Source organism: Amphiura filiformis, chromosome 2 (genome assembly GCF_039555335.1).
Source record: "Amphiura filiformis chromosome 2, Afil_fr2py, whole genome shotgun sequence".
NCBI lineage: Eukaryota > Metazoa > Echinodermata > Ophiuroidea > Amphilepidida > Amphiuridae > Amphiura > Amphiura filiformis.
In genome coordinates, this window is record NC_092629.1 from 81,186,865 (window position 1) to 81,203,950 (window position 17,086).

General features: G+C 37.0%; 1 protein-coding gene across 1 annotated transcript; it reads right to left on the bottom strand.

Annotated features, from left to right (window-relative positions):
• Positions 1-236: 236 nt before the first annotated feature.
• LOC140146685 (kelch-like protein 38) lies at positions 237-16,055 on the bottom strand. Its single transcript, XM_072168557.1, has 6 exons — positions 15,949-16,055; positions 10,967-11,660; positions 8,814-9,080; positions 7,042-7,318; positions 5,361-5,476; positions 237-4,538 (listed from the first exon to the last, which is right to left on the bottom strand). Exons 2-6 carry the CDS (start codon positions 11,648-11,650, stop codon positions 3,984-3,986), a joined length of 1,899 nt encoding a protein of 632 aa, XP_072024658.1. The 5' UTR covers positions 11,651-11,660; positions 15,949-16,055; the 3' UTR covers positions 237-3,983.
• Positions 16,056-17,086: the final 1,031 nt, after the last annotated feature.

The window sequence follows — 17,086 nt, forward strand, 5'->3', positions numbered from 1 at the left end:
CACTGTAGCCTGAAAGCAACTTAATCCAAATTTCAAGAAAACATTTGACCTCAAATGACCTATGGTGACCTTGAAATGACCTTGAATTTACCGTAAACGCAGGGCTGTCAACTTTTTGGAATTGCTTGGCGTGAGACAGAGGCGTACCGGGATTTGCTGACTCCAATGTTCATTTTGTATCATGATTATTTGAGCCACGGCGCCGAGAATGTGAAAAGCGGGGGGGGGGGGGGACAGGAGCAACAAATTATTCATGACGATGCGTGAGATTTTACTCATTTTCCAGCTTTTTATGTGAGATTTACTACCTAGGCGTGAGATTATACTACCTTGGCGTGAGACCGTGAGAAATTGACCCAATGCGTGAGACTCACGGCCAATGCGTGAGAGTTGACAGCCCTGCGTAAACGTTCACCTAATGGCGCACCTGGGCTCCTTTGCCTTGGGGTACATTTCATGTACAAATAGAGAGCTCCCTCCTCTAAAATTCCCAACAAGAATTAAGGGCATGTGCCCTTATTTGCCGGTGGGATTTGTAAGGGACAGCACTTTTAGTTTGTGTCTAAAATTCAAGTTATGTCAAGGGAGCCAATAGCGCCACTAGGCGAACGTTTACGGTATGTGACACAACTTCATAACATAAACAACTTCATACTTCACCTATGGCCCAAGTTTCCTTGCAATAGGATTTGAACTATTCATCTGAGAGCATTTAAAATCAAAACTTGAACCAAAACTTTAACCAAATTGTCACATACACCCATACACACCCCCTACACGTACACACATAGTCTCCTGCCTTATCAGGCGAGACAATAAATGGTCATAAAATAGGTTTATATAATTAGTGACAGTAAACGTAAATTATATTTAAGTTATCAAATGCAACATACGTATCTTGGCATAATTATAATGAGGGCTCACTTGCTGAACAATTCTGATTTTGGAATCTACCAGCAGTTTATTGATCGTGAAACCCTGAGTAAAAATTTGACTATGAACTTAAGATTTTGAGCAAGACTTTGTCCATAGCACACACTGTCAATCATACTTGCCATCTATTTGTTATCAATCCAATCTGAGCAAGGAAGTATGAGATGGAGTGTGATCGGAAATTAGGTAACATTTGGCCAAAAATTAAAATTGTTATAAATTTGTGCATATTGTGTATAATAATTATCTCAAAACACTATATTTTACTAATCCAAAAGAAAAAGTAAAATTTTGCCGTACGTTCTGCGTAAACGGGGTCCGTAAAGTTAGGTCAACAAAATTACACTGTGAGGGACGGACATCGCAGTACAAATTTAAAAATAAAGCTTTAAACAAGAAGAGTTCCTGTAGTTTGTTTTGTTTTGCAAATTAACAACAATACATTTACTATCAATAATACAATTTAGATGAATATAAAATGTGTCTCTATTAAGGGGGGGTCGTTGAAGTTGACATTATGAAATTTTGTCCGTCCCTCACAAAATTAATCGTAAAAAAGTTTTTTCTCGTAAAAGTTCTTGAATAACTTTCAATGACACATACCCCATCTATTGACAGGTATCCTGATATAAAGTTACAAAAATTAGAAACATTTCATACCAGAGTTACACAACCTTAATTACAAAAAGTGTGAGGGACGGACATGCTTTTTACCCAAATTTAATGGAAAACCAGCATCTATGCACCAAGTAATCAGAGTTAACTTATGCGCCAACACATGTGTACATTGTATGTGACAGGAGGATTTAAATCATCACAAGATCAACAAGCTATCCATATAAAGATGCATACATCATGGCTAGTAGTATTTTAGTAAGCCAGAAAACTGGACGGCTTTCCATAGACTGATGTCTTTTTAGGTACTACACCCCCTGATAAATTTTGTGACTAATTTTGCATTTTTCTCAAAAAATAACTACACACTGGTAATAAAGAGCCATCAAGCCGATCCCTAGCCGTCTGTCACATGACCAGTCCAGCAGGTCAGTTGCCTGATGAAGTGTGATGGTATCACACGCAACGTAGCTTTGCTAAAAATAGTAAGTCCAGTATTTTGATTTAATTCCAAACTTCATATACTACATGTACAACTGGATGACTGAAAACATTCATCAATTTATTTAACTGGTAATAAAAGTTGAGTATATTATAGGGGCATGCAAGGAATCCAATTACTTCACTGAAATTTCAGTGATTCAAGACAAGAGGTTCATTATTTATGTTAAGAAATTGAGATGCACTATAGCGGTACCTCTTTTCTTATCATAAATAACAAACCGCTAATTGTTTTGAGTAACTGGATTCCTTGTTGCCCCTATAATATACATAACAGCTTTTGTTACCAGTGTGCTATTATTTTTTGAGAAAAATGCAAAAATAGTCACAAATTTATCAAGGGGTGTATAGTAACACCTTAAGCATTTTAACTGCACTCCAAAGTCAGTACTAATAGTCCACTTGGATAGCTAGCAAACAGATCAGTACGGTGATTGGAAAGATCAGATGTGAAAATATAGTATCAATTGTACACAAATTAATACATATCAGAGTTTTTTGTATAATTATGTCCATGTCCAACGGACGTCTCGGCAGTCCCGACCACAGGACTATTTTTTTTCTTTTTTTTTGAAAAAAGTGTTTTTTACAATTTTCTCAAAAATGTCATGAACTTTTCACCGGAAGAACTGATGATATAAAAGAAACATATTGTAAAATACAATTTCCAGCACATTTACTGTGTGTGGTTGTACCTGGCTGAGGGTTCCCATATTTCGTATTATCATCCTCAGTGTCTAAGCTCTACAATTTGCTGTCCACCTACACTTTTTGGACAGCACATGTAAAAGATGAGCTTATTATGGGAGCACACTACTATATAATCTCCATTGAAATACATATTATGTACACATAAAAATACCAGTTTTCTTTGCTCATTTTAAGACCTTTTCGGCATTATTTGAGATATACTATGATAACCAGTCGAATACAAATCAATAAAAGTTTAACATTATGTTCCAATGTATGGGTAGTCTTCCACCTCGTTTCCCTGGGACAAGCAGTAAACAGTGCCATTTACTATTTTTGACATTCTTAATACTGCAAACCTGTTTCTGCCCACATTTTAATTTGCAGACCAATTTTATGATGAAATGTGAATTTTTTGCCGTTTCAAATTCATGCAACTGTACTCTGATTGTTAGTCCAAAGAGCAGCCCAAAATACCTCAAAAAGTTTATTTTATCGGAACTAGGATTGCACCAATGGTGCATTGATTAATAGTGGTGTGCTACAGCCAAACTATTTAAACATGCATAATGCAAGAATGTACACTAAACAATATAATAGATTTTCAATGAAGGTAAAAGTAGATAGTTTTTATACATCACAGCTCTTACAATAATTATTAGGGGGAAAGCCATACACATAACACATGGGCTATAGCACAATAGCATAGCATCATAGGGGCACAGGAGGGGCATGTGCCCCCAAGTGATATGAAATCTGCCGGAAAATGGCGTGTGTCTGTCCACCTCCCAAATCAGGCCCAGTGCCCCCCAATCATGGTTGGTGCCCCCCATAGGATGACTCATGTTTCGCTACTGAAACAAATCCTGTAAATCACATTGCCTTTTGAGGAAAAACCCTGTAGTTAGCAATAACAGGGTTTGGGGGCAAAAGTCACTGAGGCAAATCTCTGCAGTATACATACATAGTATAATACATAATAGACTAATAATGATGTAATTACTTGCTGAATTGCTAGCCATATGCTTCAACGTAAAAAGTCCCAAGTTTTGAGATATTTTCCCAAAATAGCAAGAGCTATCTCAAGAACCACTGAACCAATACTGGGATTGTTTGTACTCATTTTAATGCATTTTTCATGCTGATTCCAAATATTGTCATGCATTTGTACAATTCTGACATTTTTGAATTTTTCAAGAAATTTTGGAACTTGTCGTCTGCAGTCGACACCCGCGTGGAAAGGGTTAAACCCAGGCAGACTTGTCAACCATGATGGTAGTTGTGAGAGTTGAATAATAGCAACGCCTATTAAGCTTGTTCAAGCCTCCATACTGTCCAGCTATCTCTTGAAGTTGATCACTACTAGCAGCTCCAATCTTGTGAAAGTGTTTGTTGATGGTCACAAACAGCTCACCATTAATCATGAAACCACGATACTTAAATAGTGGTATGTCCGAGTCCCGGAGAGCGGTCTGGTCCTGTGGCTCGCCGACTGAAGCGCTACCTTCTGTATAGTCAATCAGAAGCTCGTGAACGTTGACTTTATGCCACTCACATAATCCATCTGTGCACTTGCAGTCCGGGCCGACAACTCGATAACACTTCCCACCATGCACCACTAAACCACATACACTGGATGCCACAGGGTGCCGGACAGTTGTGAGCTTTGACCATGAATTAGTTGCTGGATTATACATATGTAGGTGGTAATCACTCAAGATGCCTACATCTTGTACAGATGAAGCATAGCTAACAATCATGCTATTGTGTGCAACACAGGATGATGGGCTCAGCTTCAACTGTCAAAGAAATTTAAAAAAAAAACTTTCATTACACAGATAATATATTATATTCACTCTGGTAAGGGCATGATGGAAGAGTTTGAAAGGTGTGAAATTTAGAGATGGTTGAATCCGGGACTTTTGTCTACAGTTGGAAGCATTTGTATTGACCGTCCATACAGAAAGGGGGAGAAGGGTAGCTTACTTCATGAAATATGACATACATGTATGTGCGTTAATTAGCATCGGTACCGGTACTTCATTTATTATTTTTTGACAATGTGGTAATTATACACATATTAGCAGATTATAATTATATAGAGGACTGTCCCAGACCACTAGAAGTTAAACAACCCCTGACGAGTGTTTGGTAATCACTGCAAAGCCTTAACCCCAACATCCAAGCTGCTTTTTGCCTAGGTGGAAGGAAAGAAGAAAGGAAGGAATCAAAGGAAGAGAGAAGATGAGGAGAAAAGTTGTTTTCTCCACCGATTTTGAACCACCAACCCCTTGGGTGCCAACCACCAAAGCAGGTGTAGCAAGCCCTGATAGCAAGCAGCACCTGTGACCATCACCGGGCCAATGGTTCCATGCGTATATATGTAGCTTAGGAATTTCAATTGCCAATTATGACTAGGCTTTTAACTATTTATGGTCAAACTTGCATTTGCAGATGATCTTATTAATACCCTCCTTGATGGTTCAAAATTGGACACAGTATTCATTTTAGCTAATCGGCAGGTAGTTCTCATGGGGTTAAGAGCTATCAAGCCATGATTTGAAACCCCAGATGTGACAATAATTGGAAAGTGATTGGGGTAAAAAACAAGGTAAACTTACATTAGAGGCAGGTAGAGCAGGTAGTTTCTGCCAACTGTTGGTCCTGATACTGAACACCTCGCATTCAGTATACGTAGTAGTAGTAGTAGATGTACCACCAATGGCATACACACTGCCTATAGGGAAACAAAAAAGTGCATTTTGAAGTGATTTTTGAAGTCCATGAATTTTCAACCCAAATGTTACATCAAATGAGTACATGTAATTTGATATAAATAACTCCTCAAAAAAAGTTGGAAAAGTTTTCAAGCATCTATATTTCACATTATTTGTGACATGTTCATATCTACATGTATGGACAGCTAATTTATTCCCCTTTACAATGACACCATATTTGATACAATTGTGTGTGAATGTAGTGGCCAGTGGGGTCTCAAACAGAATGTGGCAAATTGACCATTATTCTGTGCTGAAACAACACTAGTATATTGTACATAGATGGATAAACCATACACAGCTACAACAACCTCCTCATGCTGCTCACCAGCCTGGTCACACATTGCTGTGGGATGGCGTTCCATTCTTCAATCAGGATTCATCGCAGGTCATTCAATGTGGTTGCACTGGCTACTCTGGCACCCACAGCACAACTAAGTTGGTCCCACCAGTGTTCAATCGATCAGGTTGAGGTCTGGGGTGATTTCAGGCTATTCCATATCCCTACTCCCATATATTCTGTAGGTAGTTATTGATAACCCTGGATCTGTGGAGGCGAGCATTGTCATTTTCAAGGATTGAATTAAGTCCCAGATTGCGAAGATATGTGTGATTGCAGCTGGCTGCACAGAATAATGATCAATTTGGCACATTCTGTTTGAGAACCTACATGTAGTACATTCACAAGATGTGTACTCAGCCAAGAAAAGAGTGAAATTATGATAGATGGATAAACCATACACAGCTACAACAACCTCCTCATGCTGCTCACCAGCCTGATCACACATTGCTGTGGGATGGCGTTCCATTTTTCAACCAGGATTCATTGCAGGTTATTCAATGTGGTTGCGTTGGCTACTCTTGCACCCACAGCACAACTAAGTTGGTCCCACTAATGTTCAATCAGGTTGAGGTCTGAGGTGATGTCAGGCCATTCCATTTTCTCTACTCCCATATTCTGTAGGTAGTTGTTGATAACCCTGGGTCTGTGGGGGCGAGCATTGTCATTTTCAAGGATTGAATTAGGTCCCAAATTACGAAGATACATGTGATTGCAGCTGGCTGTACATGCAGAATAATGATCAATTTGGCACATTTTGTTTGAGACCCTACATGTAGTACGTTCACAAGATGTGTACTCAGTCAAGAAAAAAGTGATTTATTAAATGTGGTGTCATTGTAAAAGGGAAGATTGTGTGTACAGAAGTCATTTGCCACCCTGCCCTCTTCAATAGTAGATCTGCTGAGAAGCCACTTGAGGTTGCACATCGTTTCCTCTACATTTGTAGCTGCTGTCTTTTTTATACATATATTAAGGCTCTCAGTCAGGGTGGTTAGCCAAATATTCAAATTCGTTGGTCGTGATCCGTGAACAGATTTAGGCAAATTTGTTCGGTCTGTCCGTTTATTCACTCTAGTAACTTTCGCAACAAGTAATTCAGAATTGGGGGAGTCTGTATAAAATGGGTATCTTTGACAGTTTTCACCATTTTTTAAACCTAAAACTAACTTTTTTGAGTCTTACCCTTCCTATAAACAAGTACAGGTGCTTCTCTTTTCTTCAACATTGGGGCTAGAACCCTCCAACTGTTGTTGACATAATCAAGCTTAAGGAACTGGGGACGCTTTCCTGTGATATTGTACATTCCTCGTGCAACAAACAGGTTTCCTTCAGCATTGCAGCAACTGTCTATAGACCCTTCACAGTCCTTCTGTGGTAGAGCTGGAAATTTCTTCAGTTTTACCCAGCCAGATTTGTGATCGTCATAGAATATGGGAGTAGAACCAATGCACAGAATAGTCTGCAGAAAGCAAAAATATTTATGGGATTACACAATATACCGTAATCACTCAGGTATAAGCCCACCTCCCCTAGATGGGCAATTTTACTTTGAGGTGGACTTAAAAATGGGGAGGGGCTAGTACTCGAATTTAAAAATAAGAACAATGATCTGCTCCATTTGTATATGTCTGATGAACCAGTAATTTCTACCATAAATATGCCAATTTTTAAAGAATGGAATGTAGATTTTCAACTGATATCTTTTACATTCTTAAATATGAGAGGAAAAGCGTTTATTTGATTTAAAAACTTAACCAAAATTACTACTAGTCTTATACCTCAGTGCACCCTTGTTTGCAGAATGTTATGAAAAATAGGGAGTGGGCTTGTAGCCAAAGGTGGGGCTTATACCCGTGTGGTTACAGTAATAAAGAGACAGTTCATTCAAACACTAGAATTACACTGTTTGTAATTAAGGTGATCCAAAAACAAATGTTTATAAATTCAAAGAATATAAAGGACATTAATATTCATTATAAGGGCATTTCGTGATCCACAGCATCATCCCCCCACTTTTCTAAAAAAGGTGAGATTTTTATATCACTGGAAGCTATCTGGCTACATAATGTTTATGCACAAAAAATTTATTGAAGATTAATTCGTTAGCATAGATATCGTGAAATTTGAAAATCTATGAACATCCGAGATCATTATCTTTCAAACTATTTAATCATAACACTGAGTTACTGCTAAGAACACATTTTAAATCATAACATTGTTTGGGCCCTCTTTTTATGGGACAAACTACGCATTAGGGAACAAAACTAAAGTTTGATGATGTCCAATAAATAAAAGTAGTTCCTTAGAGGGCTGACCCTTCTCTCTCCTAAAAAACATAAGTAGGAAATGTTGAAAATTGCAACCTAAGGTCAACTTTGACAAATATTTATAATCAATTTATTTGAAACATAATGAGACTTTTTACCCCTTCACCCCACAGCAGCTGAAGGGAGTATCCCATCATGCATTGCAGTCTATCTGCTTGCTCCATAGCAAATGCATACAAAACATAAGTAAGAGCCACTTAGATATTGAGAGCTATGGATAGAATAGTTTCACAATACTTTAGAGATCATATTTTTTCCGACAAAAGTCTAAGCTCCTCTGATATAAGCTGGTAATTGAAAGTTACAGTGAGGGATTTTGTGTACCGGTACACTTTCTATGGCATGTGGAGTTCGATCTACTTTGGCACAGCAGAGCATGATGGGATACACCTATCAGCTGCTGTGCCTTCACCCTAAAAAATAGAATTTTGATTTAATACAGGATGCACTGGGAGACATTTTTTTGTGAAATATGTGATTGTCTGAAAAATCTGAAAAAAATTTGTGTTCGATCACAGATTATCAACAGATTTTTCAACCGATCACAGATATTTGTCTCCTAGTGATGTCATGGAACTTTTGGTTTGTTCCCCAATATATCTTGTTTAAATTTCTTCATTTACTTACATTGACTGTTGTTCTTGATGCAAACAAGTCAGGCTCTTTGGCATGTAGAGGTGGACCATTAGGTTGTTTGGAGTCCAACAACTTCCAAACTTTTTCTATCAACACCTCACATTCTGGGACAGCATATACATTTGGTGATTTAGATACCATCTTGGAGAAATGACCTATTGGTACTATTCCCAGTCTGATTTTACTCATGAGAGATGGCGCCAACTCCTTCCGGCTTTCCCAGTCATGTTTTAACCAAGCCAAGGTTGCATCAAATACCTGTATTTATTAGAATAAATAAAAAATTGTACATTGTAACTATTAAATGATTGAAATAGAAGTAAAAACATGTATAACAAACATGACAATTAAGGGGGTATTACACCCCTGGCCAATTTTATGCCTATTTTTTGCATTTTCTCAAAAATTATAGCGATTTGGTGACAAGTAAGATATGTATATTATACGGGCAAGGACTACAACTACTGCACTGAAAATTCAGCAACTCAAGGCAAGTAGTTATTGATTTATTGATCAAATATTGGTTTTCCTCATTTTTGACTGTAACTCCACAACTGTTGTCTGTGCTGAAATAAAATTTCCAGTGCAGTAGTTGTAGTCCTTGCCCTACATTGTATAATATACATATCTTACTTGTCACCAATGCTCTATAGTTTTTGAGAAAAATGCAAAAATAGGCACAAAATTGGGCAGGGTGTAGTACCCCCTTAAAGGTATGGGAAAGGCTCGAGCAGCAAAACCCAGACCGTGCGACCTGGTCATGCACTAATGTTGAAAGACTGATCTTGTGTTGAGTCAACAAGCCTGCATGGGGAGGGTACCAAGGGCCTGAATTGTAAGAATCGGTCACAAATAATTAATGCTAATGGTGTCAATCCAATTCAGGGCTACACACATATATTTGTGAGGGCAGCCTATGCATGGAATAATTTATCTCCAGTAGTTGAACTGAAGAATATTTATGTCATGCCAATCCTACACATGTATGTACATGTAGTATTTTCTTGTTATTGTATTTCAAGTTGCTTGATCCAATTTTGTTTTTGATTTGTACATTTTGTAAAAATTTTGAATGATGTTTGTATATCATATGTACTTTATAGCTCTTTATGTAAATTTTGAGTGATGTTTGTACATGTATGTACTGTACTTTGTATGAGGGCCTGCTTGGAAAGCAGTGCTTGTCACTGAAGCTGTTACCCTTAAGGTAGCTGCCTCGGATACAACACCCTTGCAGAAAAATAGCTCCTGTGTCAGATCAATCAGGTCTATTCATTTAAATCTTTAACATAACAAAGAAAAGTATTTTCCCCACCTATTTTAAGTAAGAATTGTAACAATTCTTATGTTTTTCTTTATTTTTTGAAAATTCCCTTAATTTTGACAGGTTTTTTTTTTTTTCACTTAGGAAAAAGCTATGGTACCAAACTTTCAGGGGTGGTAAATAAGCTTAATATCTAAATTCTCTCGTAAGTTTTTTTGGATAAAGTGTTTACTTTTTGAAAAAAATTATTTTTTCCACTTTTTATTTTAGGGAATGTTAGAAACACTGTAGCTTAAAATAGAAACACTTAATTGAAAAAAGCTGACGAGAGAATTTAGACATTAATCTTATTTTCCATCCCTGAAAGTTTGGTAACCATAGCACCCTTCCCTGTTGGCTAAAAAAATCCTAAAATATAGGTAATTTAGTGTTTCTAGAAAAAAATAAAAAAATCATAAAAAAGTACCAACATTCCTTTTAAATATATACTTTTAAAAGTAACACTAAGTTAGAAAATAAACTTGGTTTGTATTATTCTGTGATATATTGGCAGCAATGTGAAACTTAAAACTTTTATACAACTGCTATAACGGAGAGAAAAATCAGTTTTAATAAAATCTTTGTTTTCAAAAATGTGGCTATTTTGAGAAATTGGCAAAGTGCCAAAACCCCTTCCCTGTAGTAATTCAATGGGATTTTGAGATGACAAAAAGTTGCATAAATCAAAAACGCTTTTTTGGAAAAAATTAAAACTTGGCAAGTATAAGCTTTTCTCATCAATACACACATCCTATATCATTTTCAAGGAGTTCTGAGCATGACACCGTAGCCGATAAAGCCACCTTAAATGAAAGATTGCTATCTATACTACTGTACTTGCCTCTTTTTCATCTGTCAAGTCAGATCTTTCCAACATCTCTTCCATGAGGTCAGCAGTCATGTGTGCAACAAACAGTTCAGACGCCTTGAAATTCTTGGCCAAATACTTTTTACAATTTTTCTTCAGATCATGGAGACCAAACAGATTGGCTCTGGTGAGAACCTCTAAAGCTACCTTAACATCAATTTCTTGAGCGTCAAATTCACCCTCTACAAAACCAACACACCGATCCATTGCATAGTCAAATTGAAGATAATGTGCCATATCCATGATACTTAAAACAGTCACCATAGTAACATCTAATAAACCTGAGTATGCAAAATCTAAAAGCACTGTGAATGAATCTGCATCACCAGTGATAGTTGCCTCAGACTGTTGACATTCCTGTAACCCTGATGTGAACATGGCTTGGAAATATTTGCTGGTAGCTGCTAGAACAACCTTATGGGCATGGAAGGTTTTATCCTGAACTATGATGGCAACATCACAGAACAACTCCTTCTTTTGTAACTCATGCATTCCTTGGAAGGCACTGAAGAGTTGTTGAAGGACGGTTTTCTTATCTTGTTCGCCAAAAATTTCATCTGGTATCCAGGAAGGTACTGGTGTGCCCTCCCAGACTGAGTCATCTTGAAGTAATTCATCAATGGAAATTGCCGCTGAACTTGCACGCCTGCCAGCCATCTTTAGCTCACTGTAAATTGTAAAATGATTACAGAGTTTTAAAAAAAGGAACATGAGGGGTGGTCAATAAATTTGTAAAACAAGATATTTTATATTTTGTAGCAGTGTCCTGGTAGCTCTTAATCAAAGTCCTTGTAATTATATGTAATGTTTATTGACTAGGGCACAAACCATGCATAAACCCTCTGATCACCATAGTGATCACCACAAGCCCTGAGACTGACCCTCTTCTCTGATCGCGAAATATTTAGTATGACCGCTGCCAGCAGAGTGCAGGCACATCTAGAGTTCAGCTCACATTTTGCTTTTTCATGACAACTTTATTGATGATATTTTGTAAAACATGACAACTTTATTGAGGACTCATATCAAGGCTCAGAATCTTGAGCTAGGTTCTGGTAATGAATTTGCTCTAAAATATAAAAGCTTGTTCCTTCACAACATCAATTGCTGAATGTAATCGACACTTGCTTCACTATTTATGGACAAGACACCCTGCAGATTATGCCAACTTCATTTCATGAAATCACCTACATGTACAATGTTCATGTAGGTACTACCAGAAGTGCACACAGGGTCATCATGGAATTGTTCCTAGCAAAGTTGAAACTCAAAATGAAATTCATCAACGTACAAGAACACTTGAAATTTAAAATTTTATGATCATATGTACATAGATCTACATTGTACAATGTACCTACCCATCTGAGGTGAATTTTAGAAGGCCAGTGGAGGAACTGGTGTTTTTTTACAAAAGCATTAATTTCTCCCAACAAGGTATAAATTTGCCCAATAAGGAAATACCCCCCACACACACACACAACAAAATCATGCTATTACATTTTAAAAAGAAACAGAACACATCACTTGTTTTTCCTTAAAATTTTTGTTGTATCGGTAGTTTAATTGTTGTATTCATACAAGTTGTCAAGTGTCTAGATCTTGCAGGTTAGGCATGTATCCTAAAACTTTTGTTACGGTACCCCGGTATATTAAATCTCCATTTGGTGACGGTTACCATTGACCAATAGGGATGCAGAGCTATAGAACATATGCATGTAAAAGAAAGGCCCGTTTCTTGCAGAGTGGAAATTAAACAAATTCAGTTCTCTTGAAAAGACAATTGGTCAGGTGCATTACATGTACAATGTACATAATGACGGATGTTCATTGAATTGTCATTTTTATGAAAATTGGCCAATGTATTTGAAATAGTAAATAGTCTAATATTACCTAGATTTGAAGCTCATTAGTTTAATTAATTATGCAATTGACGTACATTTGTACATACATGTTGATATCTGACATTACCTGATGATGCAATGGTTTACAAAGTGACGCATCTAAGATCCGTCACAGACTCACTAATGTAAAACACCGTTAATAATCGGATAAATAACTAAATTGTTTGGCGTTTCCCCAGAATCCGTCACTATGTAATTTATGATTTTTCAATCTGAGCGTACAAAATTCAATACTGTCCGTAAACTACACAATTTCTTAGTGGATGTTGATTGTTGATAACTGGGTATAAACCAAAAACGTTTATGAAGAGATATTTCAATGGATCATTGTTTTTAGTCAAATACCATTTTAATTTTTTTATTTTGAATGGTTCAAGTTGCTTCAACATCTCACACACCATCACCCACTGAGGAAGGAACCAGTTGGTTCTGAAATATTTGGGAAAATAACCTGGTGAGTGCAGTTGAAAGTTTTAATCTTTTTACTTCTTAATTTCTTAGCTACATGTAGACAGAAATTACTTTCCAATGTAAAAGGGATGGTAGTAGTAAATAAATGAAAATAAAATATGATCCTTTTTTTATAGGTATGCCAGGTGAATTTAAATTTGCCATCAAACTGCATCATTTTATATATCAAATTAAAGCCCTTGAATAAGCCAAAACTGAAAACCTTTTTTGTCGTACTTTCCCTAGAAAAGTTACATCTTGTCAAAGATTGACTTTCATCAAAACGATTTAGCTAACAAAACAGCATTTCGGTGGTGTTTCTAGATCTTAGTCTCATAATATTAGCAGTTTTTGATGTGGAACTGCTATCAATATCCCTCTAAAATTCCATGTGCGAGTGTTTCATCACCATAAAAAAATCATATTTGGGTCAAGTGAAGTAGGGCCTATATAGACAGACAACATATTTATGTAGGTTTCCTTGACCTACATGTAGGACTACCTGTTCTTTTAAATTTCTATGTAAATATGTATTACTATAGGCCAAGTAAAAAATAAAACATGTTTCACGTCCGGGTTTTCGAAAAAAAGGAGGAGGAGGGGGCTTTTTATTTTCTATTTTTTATCGCAAAATTGGTGTAAATACCCATAATTAGAGCTGTTTTAGCGTATACAATAATGCCTGGAAAAAGAAGGAGGCCCTTTTTTATTTGTTGTTCTGAGAGTTACACCCCCTCCAATGATCACAAAACCTTCCTAAAATGTTTCTTGTATCTCAACAAGGCTATAGAAAGCATTCAAACTTCCTAGACATATTCTTCAAAAGTTATAACTGAATTTCAAAAATAAAAATATATTTGAGGAAACCTCAAAAAAGGAAGCAGGAGGGGACGTGAAACATGTTTATTTTTTTATTTTGCCTTAATAATTAAAGCCTTAATGTACAATTTGCCCCCCCCCCCTGTTAAATTTTAATTTTGTTATTCCTTATTTAAAATGTTGAAATTATATATTAGTAGGCCTACCGTAACATTATTTCAACGCAAAAACTGGAGAATAAGTAAAATCTCACGCATCGTCATGAATAATTTGTTGCTCCTACTCCCCCCCCCCCCCTTTTTTCACATTCTCGAGCGCCGTGGCTCAAATAATCATGGTACAAAATGAACATTGGAGTCGGCAAATCCCGGTACGCCTCTGTCTCACGCCAAGGCCCAACCAACTTGCTCGAGAAACACTAGCCACGAATTTGCTCACGGATGCCCTCGCATTCGTGGCTAGTGTCCCTTCGCCCTGAATATCGGTCGGTAAACAAATTACGTAAGCTTACCGTTACGTAATATCATTGTAATAACAATAGGCAATTCTGAAATATCCCTAAATACCTCCTTGTACATATCTTTACCTACCAATTTGTTACTATGCGTGTTGTTGAAGTAATTCTCAGTTCTATGTGCCATTTCAGGTGCATTTAGGTAGATATTTCATCACTATTTCTGGAAAAATTGCTCCAATATTCTCAGGTGATCGCCTTATTTCACGAAGTAAAAGGTCATTAGAATGGGAAGAGGTCATCTTGCGAGAGAGTGGCAATGGATTAGTCCATTAAGAGAAATAGGGCGGCGTCAGCCATATCCATTTTATTAGAAGTTGACGCCCCATCGGCTTATCGCTACTTCAGATGAAACACACTGTCATAGAGTGCCTGGATGCATCGATTCCATATTTGACAAACAATTAAAAGCCCAACTTAAAGCAGAAACCAACGTGAAAGGGTACTTCAACAATTGTTTATACGACGTCACATCCTCATCATAGCCATATTCACCCATTTTCAAATGGAATGGTCATCAATGACGTTGTCAGGTTGACGACTGAGGGCAGCAGTCTAAGGTCAGGTTATGTCAAGTAAGCTCACGTGATAATAATATACTCTCATCTATAGAAGCTGTTAGCTTATGACCTTCCAGTCATTATTCATGAACATTTGCCTGCGTCAATTGCTCCCACATGGTGAGGCTAAATTTCTGCCATCTTTTCGTCAGCTGTGCAGCCAGCAAAAATCAGCTTATAATTGCTTCCAATTTTCAGGATCGTAAGTATCGAAAATGTAAAAGGTACGGCTCAATACATGCAATAGAATAAAGCTTATAATGACACGCTTATGAAGTGTGTTTGTGAACTATGAAGCATGTTTACGTCTCGGTACAATTTTATGCATCGGACTATGCAAAAGCCTGGCATACTTGCCATCTCTAACGCAAATCAAAGATTTGCATTAGAGTACATATGCTCGAACAACAACCAACATGACCAAGCAATTCCAAAAAGTTGACAGCCCTGGTGTAACATGTATGTATTGATGTATCTAGACCATTTAAGGATTGGCGGGCTAAGTGAGGGGGGGGGGTGATTTTTGGAAATTTTACCTCCCCCTCCCCGGGGGCTCATAGCCCCTGCATGGATGATATATGAAGTCAGGTTTGTTCATCATGTACGGTAGTAGTAATTAAATGCCAAAAATTAAAATACAAAACTTCCTCTTATTCCAAGTAAATAAGGCAGTTTCAATCAATTCATTTAGTTCCTGAGGTTATTTCTTACCGGAGGTTGACAGCTGAGCCCAGTACACTGCAGATAAAACGGGATATTTTGCCTAAATCTGACGATTAGTCTTTTAAAACGATCACATTTATCAAATAAAAATAAGTTCTTAATGCGCTATTCGAAGCACGTCACCCCAAGGGCGACCGGCTCAGACTAGTCCTTCAAGGAGGACCACGCTCCATTTAGTACGATAGTCCACGCCGTCAGGCGTGGGTCCTTCTACATTGGACATATCCTTCCCGGAAAGTCGGGGGAAATGTCAAACTGACTAACCACGCCTACTGATAGCTACTAATGATATTCAGCCAATCCGATTGACTGAATATCATCAATAGCTGTCAGTAGGTGTGGCTTGCCTACCTGCTACCAGAACACTAGCTTCTTGACACAAGTATTGCGTAACAAAATTGATTATTAATCCTCTTCAATTGCATATGTGTTAATGCTATTATAATACTCGATTTTCTTCTTACCCTCATCGTTCACTGACCTGCACACAATCAGTTCCTTTTGTCATCACTATACATTTAATATTGTCATGGTTAACCACGATTCGTTACTATTTTTGTATAGAGGTTGTGCTTGAAATTATTGATTGGCTACAAACAAAGGAATTGAACCGGTGTCCTTCACCGTCATCATGGGGCAGCTCAGTCCATTTAATCAAATGTTGTCATCAACCTATTTGATCGTAGTGCATTTGTTATGTGTGTGAGACGAACTGTCTCAGTAGATTGCAATCATGCTTTTGTTGAATGGATTTGAGTAGTCCACCATATTTACGGTATGATACGTCATATGCACAACCTCTATAATTGTGATAGTTGGCCTATTCGTTTAACATGTTTAAGAAAAATATAGAATTGGAGAACACACATAAAAACTTTGGGTTTCACTCATTTATTTACTTTAATTCCTTTCTTGAAAATAATAAGTTCAGCAAGTTCTTTCTTTCTTTCTTTCCTTCTTTCTTACTTTCTTTCTTTCTTTCTTTCTTTCTTTCTTTCTTGCCTTCTTTCTTTCTTTCTTTCTTTCATTATTTAATACGGGCCTATAATTATATTTATTTCGTTTATCATCATTTATGTTTTATTATTAATGTGTATTCATTAATTATTCGTTAATATATTTATTT

Coding starts and splice junctions, on each gene's coding strand:
- LOC140146685 (XM_072168557.1), bottom strand. CDS start 11,650: ATGGCTGGCAGGCGTGCAAGTTCAGCGGCAATTTCCATTGATGAATTA. Junction 9,081..10,966: donor ACTTGACAGATGAAAAAGAG/GCAAGTACAGTA, acceptor TAATAAATACAG/GTATTTGATGCAACCTTGGC. Junction 7,319..8,813: donor CATCAAGAACAACAGTCAAT/GTAAGTAAATGA, acceptor TGCTTTCTGCAG/ACTATTCTGTGCATTGGTTC.